Source organism: Babylonia areolata, chromosome 28 (assembly GCF_041734735.1).
Source record: "Babylonia areolata isolate BAREFJ2019XMU chromosome 28, ASM4173473v1, whole genome shotgun sequence".
NCBI classification, from domain to species: Eukaryota; Metazoa; Mollusca; class Gastropoda; order Neogastropoda; family Buccinidae; genus Babylonia; species Babylonia areolata.
This window is the reverse complement of record NC_134903.1, coordinates 7,546,956-7,560,186: the sequence shown is the minus strand read 5'-3', so window position 1 is coordinate 7,560,186 and position 13,231 is coordinate 7,546,956. Positions and strand designations below refer to the sequence as shown.

At 47.3% G+C, this 13,231-nt stretch overlaps 1 protein-coding gene across 1 annotated transcript in view; it reads right to left on the bottom strand.

Annotated features, from left to right (window-relative positions):
• LOC143301773 (peptidyl-prolyl cis-trans isomerase-like 3) overlaps positions 1-9,665 on the bottom strand; it is a 93,974-nt gene extending 84,309 nt beyond the window's left edge. Inside the window, exon 1 of the mRNA XM_076616163.1 lies at positions 9,585-9,665. Within this exon, the coding sequence (XP_076472278.1) occupies positions 9,585-9,665 (81 nt within the window). The remainder of the gene's footprint in view (positions 1-9,584) is intronic.
• Between the last annotated feature and the right edge of the window lie 3,566 nt (positions 9,666-13,231).

Here is a 13,231-nt window from a genome sequence, read left to right as displayed (position 1 = left end):
GGGCCACGGTGGCCTTGAGGTGAGGGATTGCTTTTAAAATCAGACTTTGTACCCAAACTAGAAATTAGTGAAATTTCGCTATGGCTGACTGGTTTGAAGATCATGTAGGCACAGTCAGTATTGAAGGTAATACCACCGTGAGCCTTCCGGTCACAAATGAACAAGTGTGCCAAACCATCAAGCAGCACATTGCCTCATTTAAGATCTGATCTCAGCTATGAAAAGAAAACTATGTTGGTATTGGCATATAACAGATTTCGAGAAGGCCTTTGATAGTGTCCACAGGTAAAGCGTATGACTTATACTTCCTGCATATGGGATCGACCCTGTCAAGAGCTTTGACAACAGTTTCATATGGAAAGTAGGATGGAGCGAACACAGTTTCGTGCTGAAAACAGTTCAATTCCGTTCAGTTACTCCGAGGCGTCACTGTGTTCAGACAAACCCATATACGCTGCACCAAATCTGCAAAGCAGATGTTTGACCAGCAGCGTAACCAAACTTGCTTAGTCAGGCCTTGAGGAAAAATTAAAAGAAATGTGCATAAACAAATAAATGGATACATAATTGAATTAATGAGTAAATAAATAAAGAAATAAAAAAAATAAGGAAATATGTATACAAACAAAATGCAATGAAAATAAAATTCAAATTCAAATAGATGAAGAAAATAAGTAAGCAGATATACACGGAAATTAAATAGAAAGTATGAAAAAAACAAAGGAATAGTGACAATGATAATTACGTATCAAAACTTCCACGCCAGGGGGACACCAGCACCGGTCGACGGAGACCAGCACCAAGGTCATCGGAGACCAGCACCATGGTCGACGGAGATCAGCACCTAGGTCATCAGAGACTAGCACCAAGGTCGATGGAGAACAGCACCAAGTTCGACGCAGACCACCCCCAAGGTCATCGGAGATCAGCACCATGGTCGACGGAGATCAGCACCTAGGTCATCGCAGATCATCACCTAGATCGACGGAGATCAGCACCTAGGTCATCGCAGATCATCACCTAGGTCGACGGAGACCAGCGCAGAGGTCAACGCGAGGAGGAGACCAGAACATGGGGCCACGGTCGCCTTGAGGTGAGGGATTGCTTTTAAAATCAAACTTCGTACCCACACTAGAAATTAGTGAAATATAGCTATGACTGACTGGTTCGAAGATCATGTTGGCACAGTCAGTATTGAAGCGTCACTGTGTTCAGACAAATCCATATACGCTGCACCACACAGCAGATATGCAAGTTACACAGATAAGAATTAAACTAAAAAATACAAACTTGAAAAATAGTGACAATAATAAATAAATAACGAAATATATGTAAACATAGACACAGACACGGACACACTCACACACACACATACATACATACAACAGATATGCAACAAACATGCAGTTTCACAGAGATGAAATCATAAACAAAAGTGCACAGGCCCAACACCACATATAAAAACACATGAGCACCGATACATAAACACGCAGTCCCCATTTCCCAGATTACCCCTACCTCCCAACCCCCCCTGCTCCCCTACACACACACTCGCACACATTCTTACGTATCAAAACTTCCACGCCAGGGGGACATCAGCACCAGTCAACGCAGACCAGCACCAAGGTCGTCGGAGACCAGCACCTAGGTCGTCAGAGACCAGCACCATGGTCGTCAGAGACCAGCACCTAGGTCGTCAGAGACCAGCACCATGGTCGTCAGAGACCAGCACCTAGGTCGTCAGAGACCAGCACCAAGGTCGTCGGAGACAAGCACCTAGGTCGACGGAGATCATCACCTAGGTCGACGGAGACCAGCACCGAAGTCAACGCGAGGAGGAGACCAGAACATGGGGCCACGGTCGCCTTGAGGTGAGGGATTGCTTTTAAAATCAGACTTTGTACCCAAACTAGAAATTAGTGAAATTCGCTATGACTGACTGGTGAAGATCATGTAGGCACAGTCAGTATTGAAGGCAATACCACCGTGAGCTTTCCAGTCACAAATGAACAAGTGTGCCAAACCATCAAGCAGCACATTGCCTCATTTAAGATCTGATCTCAGCTATGAAAAGAAAACTATGTTGGTATTAGCATATAACAGATTTCGAGAAGGCCTTTGATAGTGTCCATATGTAAAGCTTATGGCTTATACTTCCTGCATATGGGATCAACCCTATCAAGAGCTTTGACACGAGTTTCATATGGAAAGTAGGAAAGAACGAACACGGTTTTGTGCTGAAAACAGTTTAGTTCTGTTCAGTTACTCCATGTCGTCGCTGTGTTCAGACAAATCCATATACGCTGCACGAAATCTGCAAAGCAGAAGTTTGACCAGAAGCGTAACCAAACTTGCTTAGTCAGGCTTTCAGGAAAAATTAAAAGAAATGTGCATAAACAAATAAATGGATACATAATTGATTTAATGAGTAAATAAATAAACAAATAAAAAATAAGGAAATATGTATACAAACAAAATGCAATGAAAATAAAATTCAAATTCAAATAGATGAAGAAAATAAGTAAGCAGATATATACAGAAATTAAATATGAAAAAGTATGAAAAAAACAAAGGAATAGTGACAATAATAATTACGTATCAAAACTTCCACGCCAGGGGGGACATCAGCACCGGTCGACGGAGACCAGCACCAAGGTCATCGGAGACCAGCACCAAAGTCGACGGAGACACCACGGACGACGCAGTGCAGCACCACGGACGACGGAGAGCAGCACCACGGACTACGCAGTGCAGCACCACCGACTACGCAGTGCAGTACCACGGACTACGCAGTGCAGCACCACGGACCACGCAGTGCAGCACCACGGACCACGCAGTGCAGCACCACGGACCACGCAGTGCAGCACCACGGACCACGCAGTGCAGCACCACGGACCACGCAGTGCAGCACCAAGGACCACGCAGTGCAGCACCACGGACGACGCAGTGCAGCACCACGGACGACGGAGAGCAGCACCACGGACCACGCAGTGCAGCACCACGGACCACGCAGTGCAGCACCACGGACGACGCAGTGCAGCACCACGGACGACGCAGTGCAGCACCACGGACGACGCAGTGCAGCACCACGGACGACGGAGAGCAGCACCACGGACCACGCAGTGCAGCACCACGGACGACGCAGTGCAGCACCACGGACGACGCAGTGCAGCACCACGGACGACGGAGAGCAGCACCACGGACCACGCAGTGCAGCACCACGGACCACGCAGTGCAACACCACGGACGACGGAGAGCAGCACCACGGACCACGCAGTGCAGCACCACGGACCACGCAGTCCAGCACCACGGACGACGCAGTGCAGCACCACGGACCACGCAGTGCAGCACCACGGACCACGCAGTGCAGCACCACGGACGACGCAGTGCAGCACCACGGACGACGGAGAGCAGCACCACGGACTACGCAGTGCAGCACCACCGACTACGCAGTGCAGTACCACGGACCACGCAGTGCAGCACCACGGACGACGCAGTGCAGCACCACGGACCACGCAGTGCAGCACCACGGACCACGCAGTGCAGCACCAAGGACTACGCAGTGCAGCACCACGGACGACGCAGTGCAGCACCACGGACGACGGAGAGCAGCACCACGGACCACGCAGTGCAGCACCACGGACCACGCAGTGCAGCACCACGGACGACGCAGTGCAGCACCACGGACGACGCAGTGCAGCACCACGGACGACGGAGAGCAGCACCACGGACCACGCAGTGCAGCACCACGGACGACGCAGTGCAGCACCACGGACGACGCAGTGCAGCACCACGGACGACGCAGTGCAGCACCACGGACGACGGAGAGCAGCACCACGGACGACGCAGTGCAGCACCACGGACCACGCAGTGCAGCACCACGGACCACGCAGTGCAGCACCACGGACGACGGAGAGCAGCACCACGGACGACGCAGTGCAGCACCACGGACGACGCAGTGCAGCACCACGGACCACGCAGTGCAGCACCACGGACCACGCAGTGCAGCACCACGGACGACGGAGAGCAGCACCACGGACTACGCAGTGCAGCACCACGGACGACGCAGTGCAGCACCACGGACGACGCAGTGCAGCACCACGGACGACGCAGTGCAGCACCACGGACGACGGAGAGCAGCACCACGGACGACGCAGTGCAGCACCACGGACGACGCAGTGCAGCACCACGGACGACGGAGAGCAGCACCACGGACTACGCAGTGCAGCACCACGGACGACGCAGTGCAGCACCACGGACCACGCAGTGCAGCACCACGGACCACGCAGTGCAGCACCACGGACCACGCAGTGCAGCACCACGGACGACGCAGTGCAGCACCACGGACGACGGAGAGCAGCACCACGGACTACGCAGTGCAGCACCACCGACTACGCAGTGCAGTACCACGGACTACGCAGTGCAGCACCACGGACGACGCAGTGCAGCACCACGGACGACGCAGTGCAGCACCACGGACGACGCAGTGCAGCACCACGGACGACGGAGAGCAGCACCACGGACCACGCATCGGAGACCAGCACCAATGTCGACGGAGAACAGCACCAAGTTCATCGGACACCAGGAACAAGGTCATCGGAGACCAGCACCAAGTTCATCGGAGACCAGCACCAAGGTCATCAGAGACCAGCACCAAGGTCGACGGAGACCTGCACCGAGGTCATTGGAGACCAGCACCAAGGTCGACGGAGAACAGCACCAAGTTCATCAGAGACCAGCACCAAGGTCGATGCAGACCAGCACCGAGGTCGACGGAGATCGGCACCTAGGTCATCGGACATCATCACCTAGGTCGACGGAGAACAGCACCAAGTTCATCGGAGACCAGCACCAAGGTCGACGGAAAACAGCACCAAGTTCATCGGAGACCAGCACCAAGGTCGACGGACACCAGCACCAAGGTCATCGGAGACCAGCACCAAGGTCATCGGAGACCAGGACGAAGGTCATCGGAGACCAGCACCAAGGTCGACAGAGAACAGCACCAAGTTTGACGCAGACCAGCACCAAGGTCATCGGAGACCAGCACCAAGTTCATCTGAGACCAGGACGAAAGTCGATTGAGAACAGCACCCAGTTCATCGGAGACCAGCACCAAGGTCGACGGAGACCAGCACCAAGTTCATCAGAGACCAGCACCAAGGTCCTCGGAGACCAGCACCAAGGTCATCGGAGACCAGCACCAAGGTCATCGGAGACCAGCACCAAGGTCATCGGAGACCAGCACCAAGGTCATCGGAGACCTGCACCAAGGTCGACGGAGAACAGCACCAAGTTCATCGGAGATGATCACCTAGGTCATCGGAGACCAGCATCAAGGTCGACGGAGACCAGCACCAAGGTCATCGGAGACCAGCACCAAGGTCATCGGAGAAGCACAAAGGTCGACAGAGAACAGCACCAAGTTCGACGCAGACCATCACCAAGGTCATCGGAGACCAGCACCAAGTTCGACGCAGACCAGCACCAAGGTCATCGGAGGTCGGCACCATGGTCGACGGCGATCAGCACCTAGGTCATCGGAGATCATCACCTAGGTCGACGGAGACCAGCACCGAGGTCAACGCGAGGAGGAGACCAGAACATGGGGCCACGGTGGCCTTGAGGTGAGGGATTGCTTTTAAAATCAGACTTTGTACCAAAACTAGAAATTAGTGAAATTCCGCTATGATTGACTGGTGAAGATCATGTAGGCACAGTCAGTATTGAAGGCAATACCACCGTGAGCCTTCCAGTCACAAATGAACAAGTGTGCCAAACTATCAAGCAGCACATTGCCTCATTTAAGATCTGAACTCAGCTACGAAAAGAAAACTGTGTTGGTATTAGCATATAACAGATTTCGAGAAGGCCTTTGATAGTGTCCACATGTAAAGCGTATGGCTTATACTTCCTGCATATGGGATCAACCCTATCAAGAGCTTTGACACCAGTTTCATATGGAAAGTAGGATGGAGCGAACACAGTTTCGTGCTGAAAACAGTTCAATTCCGTTAAGTTACTCCGAGGTGTCACTGTGTTCAGACAAATCCATATACGCTGCACCAAATCTGCGAAGCAGAAGTTTGACCAGCAGCGTAACCAAACTTGCTTAGTCAGGCCTTGAGGAAAAATTAAAAGAAATGTGCATAAACAAATAAATGGATACATAATTGATTTAATGAGTAAATAAATAAACAAATAAAAAATAAGGAAATGTGTATACAAACAAAATGGAATGAAAATAAAATTCAAATTCAAATAGATGAAGAAAATAAGTAAGCAGATATATACAGAAATTAAATAAAAAGTATGAAAAAAACAAAGGAATAGTGACAATAATAATTACGTATCAAAACTTCCATGCCAGGGTGACATCAGCACCGGTCGACGGAGACCAGCACCAAGGCCATCGGAGACCAGCACCAAGGTCGACGAACAGCACCAAGTTCAACGCAGACCAGCACCAAGGTCATCGGAGATCAGCACCATGGTCGACGGAGATCAGCACCAAGGTCGACGGAGATCAGCACCTAGGTCATTGGAGATCATCACCTAGGTCGACGGAGACCAGCACCGAGGTCAACGTGAGGAGGAGACCAGAACATGGGGCCACGGTGGCCTTGAGGTGAGGGATTGCTTTTAAAATCAGACTTTGTACCCAAACTAGAAATTAGTGAAATTTCGCTATGGCTGACTGGTTTGAAGATCATGTAGGCACAGTCAGTATTGAAGGTAATACCACCGTGAGCCTTCCGGTCACAAATGAACAAGTGTGCCAAACCATCAAGCAGCACATTGCCTCATTTAAGATCTGATCTCAGCTATGAAAAGAAAACTATGTTGGTATTGGCATATAACAGATTTCGAGAAGGCCTTTGATAGTGTCCACAGGTAAAGCGTATGACTTATACTTCCTGCATATGGGATCGACCCTGTCAAGAGCTTTGACAACAGTTTCATATGGAAAGTAGGATGGAGCGAACACAGTTTCGTGCTGAAAACAGTTCAATTCCGTTCAGTTACTCCGAGGCGTCACTGTGTTCAGACAAACCCATATACGCTGCACCAAATCTGCAAAGCAGATGTTTGACCAGCAGCGTAACCAAACTTGCTTAGTCAGGCCTTGAGGAAAAATTAAAAGAAATGTGCATAAACAAATAAATGGATACATAATTGAATTAATGAGTAAATAAATAAAGAAATAAAAAAAATAAGGAAATATGTATACAAACAAAATGCAATGAAAATAAAATTCAAATTCAAATAGATGAAGAAAATAAGTAAGCAGATATACACGGAAATTAAATAGAAAGTATGAAAAAAACAAAGGAATAGTGACAATGATAATTACGTATCAAAACTTCCACGCCAGGGGGACACCAGCACCGGTCGACGGAGACCAGCACCAAGGTCATCGGAGACCAGCACCATGGTCGACGGAGATCAGCACCTAGGTCATCAGAGACTAGCACCAAGGTCGATGGAGAACAGCACCAAGTTCGACGCAGACCACCCCCAAGGTCATCGGAGATCAGCACCATGGTCGACGGAGATCAGCACCTAGGTCATCGCAGATCATCACCTAGATCGACGGAGATCAGCACCTAGGTCATCGCAGATCATCACCTAGGTCGACGGAGACCAGCGCAGAGGTCAACGCGAGGAGGAGACCAGAACATGGGGCCACGGTCGCCTTGAGGTGAGGGATTGCTTTTAAAATCAAACTTCGTACCCACACTAGAAATTAGTGAAATATAGCTATGACTGACTGGTTCGAAGATCATGTTGGCACAGTCAGTATTGAAGCGTCACTGTGTTCAGACAAATCCATATACGCTGCACCACACAGCAGATATGCAAGTTACACAGATAAGAATTAAACTAAAAAATACAAACTTGAAAAATAGTGACAATAATAAATAAATAACGAAATATATGTAAACATAGACACAGACACGGACACACTCACACACACACATACATACATACAACAGATATGCAACAAACATGCAGTTTCACAGAGATGAAATCATAAACAAAAGTGCACAGGCCCAACACCACATATAAAAACACATGAGCACCGATACATAAACACGCAGTCCCCATTTCCCAGATTACCCCTACCTCCCAACCCCCCCTGCTCCCCTACACACACACTCGCACACATTCTTACGTATCAAAACTTCCACGCCAGGGGGACATCAGCACCAGTCAACGCAGACCAGCACCAAGGTCGTCGGAGACCAGCACCTAGGTCGTCAGAGACCAGCACCATGGTCGTCAGAGACCAGCACCTAGGTCGTCAGAGACCAGCACCATGGTCGTCAGAGACCAGCACCTAGGTCGTCAGAGACCAGCACCAAGGTCGTCGGAGACAAGCACCTAGGTCGACGGAGATCATCACCTAGGTCGACGGAGACCAGCACCGAAGTCAACGCGAGGAGGAGACCAGAACATGGGGCCACGGTCGCCTTGAGGTGAGGGATTGCTTTTAAAATCAGACTTTGTACCCAAACTAGAAATTAGTGAAATTCGCTATGACTGACTGGTGAAGATCATGTAGGCACAGTCAGTATTGAAGGCAATACCACCGTGAGCTTTCCAGTCACAAATGAACAAGTGTGCCAAACCATCAAGCAGCACATTGCCTCATTTAAGATCTGATCTCAGCTATGAAAAGAAAACTATGTTGGTATTAGCATATAACAGATTTCGAGAAGGCCTTTGATAGTGTCCATATGTAAAGCTTATGGCTTATACTTCCTGCATATGGGATCAACCCTATCAAGAGCTTTGACACGAGTTTCATATGGAAAGTAGGAAAGAACGAACACGGTTTTGTGCTGAAAACAGTTTAGTTCTGTTCAGTTACTCCATGTCGTCGCTGTGTTCAGACAAATCCATATACGCTGCACGAAATCTGCAAAGCAGAAGTTTGACCAGAAGCGTAACCAAACTTGCTTAGTCAGGCTTTCAGGAAAAATTAAAAGAAATGTGCATAAACAAATAAATGGATACATAATTGATTTAATGAGTAAATAAATAAACAAATAAAAAATAAGGAAATATGTATACAAACAAAATGCAATGAAAATAAAATTCAAATTCAAATAGATGAAGAAAATAAGTAAGCAGATATATACAGAAATTAAATATGAAAAAGTATGAAAAAAACAAAGGAATAGTGACAATAATAATTACGTATCAAAACTTCCACGCCAGGGGGGACATCAGCACCGGTCGACGGAGACCAGCACCAAGGTCATCGGAGACCAGCACCAAAGTCGACGGAGAACAGCACCAAGTTCATCGGAAACCAGCACCAAGGTCGACGGAGAACAGCACCAAGTTCATCGGAAACCAGCACCAAGGTCGACGGAGAACAGCACCAAGTTCATCGGAGACCAGCACCAAGGTCGACGGAGACCAGCACCAAGGTCATCGGAGACCAGCACCAAGGTCATCGGGGGCCAGCACCAAGGTCGACGGAGAACAGCACCAAGTTCATCGGAGATCATCACCTAGGTCAACGGAGACCAGCACCAAGGTCGACGGATACCAGCACCAAGGCCATCGGAGACCAGCACGAAGGTCATCGGAGACCAGCCCCAAGGTCGACAGAGAAGAGCACCAAGTTTGACGCAGACCAGCACCAAGGTCATCGGAGACCAGCACCATGGTCGATGGAGATCAGCACCTAGGTCATCGGAGATCATCACCTAGGTCGACAGAGACCAGCACTGAGGTCATCGGAGACCAGCACCATGGTCGACGGAGATCAGCACCTAGGTCATCGCAGATCAGCACCTAGGTCGATGGAGACCAGCACCGAGGTCAACGCGAGGAGGAGACCAGAACATGGGGCCACAGTGGCCTTGAGGTGAGCGATTGCTTTTAAAATCAGTCTTTGCTAACAAATCTGCTAAGGAGATGCTTGACCAGCAGCGTAACCAAACGTGTGTAGTCAGGCCTTGAGGAAAAATTAAAAGATATGCATAAACAAATAAATGGATACATAATTGAATTAATGAGTAAATAAATAAACAAAAAGAAAATAAACAAATAAAAAATAACGATGTTTGTATACAAACAAAATGCAATGAAAATAAAATTCAAATTAAAATAGATGAAGAAAATAAGTAAGCAGATATGCACAGAAATTAAATAAAAAGTATGAAAAAAACAAAGGAATAGTGACAATAATAATTACGTATCAAAACTTACACGCCAGGGGGACATCAGCACCGGCCGATGGAGACCAGCACCAAGGTCATCGGAGACCAGCACCAAGGTCGACGGAGATCAGCACCTAGGTCATCGGAGATCATCACCTAGGTCGACGGAGACCAGCACCGAGGTCATTGGAGATCATCACCAAGTTCGACGCAGACCAGCACCAAGGTCATCGGAGACCAGCACCAAGTTCGACGCAGACCAGCACCAAGGTCATCGGAGATCAGCACCATGGTCGACGGAGATCAGCACCTAGGTCAACAGAGATCATCACTTAGGTCGACGGAGACCAGCACCGAGGTCAACGCGAGGAGAAGACCAGAACATGGGGCCACGGTCGCCTTGAGGTGAGGGATTGCTTTTAAAATCAGTCTTTGTACCCAAACTAGAAATTAGTGAAATTTATCTATGACTGACTGGTTTGAAGATCATGTAGGCACAGTCAGTATTGAAAGCAGTACCACCGTGAGCCTTCCAGTCACAAATGAACAAGTGTGGTGCTGAGCAGTGGTGGTGGTGCTGGTTGTGAGTGATAGCAGCAGATAGTGGTGGCAGCAGTGGTGATGAGTGATGGTTGGGAGACTTGGTGTTAATGGCAGTGGGTGGTAGTAGTGGTAATGATGGGTGGTGGCGGCAGTGGAAGTGATTATTATGTCAATTTCCATGTCCTCAGGGACAGCACTGCCAGAAGCAGGGTCATCAACAAGGGCAACACCAGGGGGCAGCACCAGGGGTCACCACCAGAGGGATCACCAGGGGTCACCACCAGAGGGATCACCAGGGGCATCTCAAGAGGCATCAGCAAGGCCACCACCAGAGTGGTATCCCCCAGAAAACCATCAGGGGCCAAGAACACCAGCGACGGCATCCCCAAGAACACCAGCGACGGCATCCCCAAGAACACCAGCGACGGCATCCCCAAGAACACCAGAAGGGGTACCCCAAGAACACCAGCATGGGCATCCCCAAGAACTGAAGAACACCAGCAGGGGCATCCCCAAGAACACTAATCAATCAGTCAATCAAAAACACTTTATTAATCCACATGGAAACTAAGTCGTGCAATCACAGGCTCGTTGTAAATGAGCAGGAGTACCCCCATGAACACCAGCAGGGTTACCCCCCAAAAATACCAGCAGCGGCCAAGAACACCAGCAGAGAGAACCCACTGAGCTATTTTTCTGTCACAGTATTTTGACTTTTTTTTCTAAAAAAGCAACAACAGTAATAATAAACGCAAAAGAAACCAATAGTAAAGAGAGGTACCTCTCCATTCACAAGGTACACATTTTCAAATCAGTGCTGCTCACGCTACCAATTCAGCTAACACACAGGTAAACAAAAAGGTACATTGGAACTAACCCAGACACTTCCTTGAAAAATGAAGCACCGGGCCTTAACTTATACTGATCACTTGACATGTGCACACAGCAGCAAAGTCAGAAGAAATGTGCAAACACAAATTAGCATGTATTCAAGACTGGCATAGCCTCTTTAACCCTGAACAAGCCACACATAATACATGGACAATACAGAACGAACACATGGTTACCTCGGTGGTTTTTCAACTTCAAATTAGTAAACAATTATGCCAGGACATCAAATGATTAACACATGAGTGGTAACACTCTCCATTCACAAGGTACACAAGTTAAAGTCAGTGCTGCTTACTATATAGAAACCGGTTGTGGTACTGGCAAGTCAATGTAATGGCCTATCACAGGTACACCACTGCAGATTTTAGAGCAACACACCTCACTGTGATGAGATTTGAAAAAAAAAAAAAAATAGTGCAGTGGAAATGTAGAAGTCAGTGATGACTGAGCATGTTGTGGGATTTATCTTTATTATTATTAAGAAAATTGAAAAGTGTGTTTTGCTTGTTTGCTTTTTTCAAACTACAAAGGAAATCGAGAAGACACCGACAGCTGTGTATGTGGTGATGTGTTGTTGGTGTTTTTTTAATGTGAAGAAAATATAATCATTCATTGATTCACTATGGTTTTCTGTTCTTGTTGTTTTTGCATCACAATATCATTGTTTTTTTTAACACTTAAAGAATAAAACTGATTGCTGGAAAATCTATGCAATGGCCTATTACTGGTTTGTCATTGCAAGTCTTACAGCAACACACAAGAACCGAGAAAGTTGTGTGTGTGTTTTGTTTGTTTACTTTGTTTTCCATATACATCAAATTTGAAGCAAAATGATAAAACATTGAACTTAGTGACTATGAATGTAGTGATACTATATTTTCTAAGTGAAGAAATTGACATCGGTCATGATGAGAAAGTTGTAAAACACAGAATAAAAGCATCTGAACAGACACCACATAAAACCATTTTCCACAATAAAATCCATTTATGTGACATCAAAACTGAAATTCTGCTATTGAATAAAAAGGTAATGTGTTACACTTTCAGAATAAGATATGTAAAGGAACTTCGAAATAAGAAATCATGTGGTGTATCATGTCATGATAATCTTTTCTTTTTTTAGGTGGGTTGCATTTTGATTTATGACCAGCCCATGTCTTTTGCGAATAAATAAATCTGATTGATTTCACACAACTTATCTCCATCTGTGTATCTTTTGATACCTGTTGTATGTTTCACGCTAACGTGTTTTGTCTGAAAGAATTTCTTGCCATGCCTTTTGTGAATAAATAAATTTGATTGGTTTCACACAACTTGTCTGTATCTTTTGATACATGTTGTATATTTCACGCTAAAGTGTTTTGTCTGAAAGAATTTCTTGCCATGTCTTTTGTTAAAACAAAAAAAATTGATTGGCTTCACACAGCATATCTGTGTATCTTTTGATACCTGTTATATGTTTCACGCTTAAGTGTCCTGCCTGAAAAAAATTCTGATTGTCTTTACACATGTCTGTGTCTGTGTATCTTTCAATACCTGTTATTGGTCTCCTGTCTGTTCTCTGTCCTTCAGCATCTAGTTTACAGACAGACGCACAGCAGCCCCTATCCTCTTACACA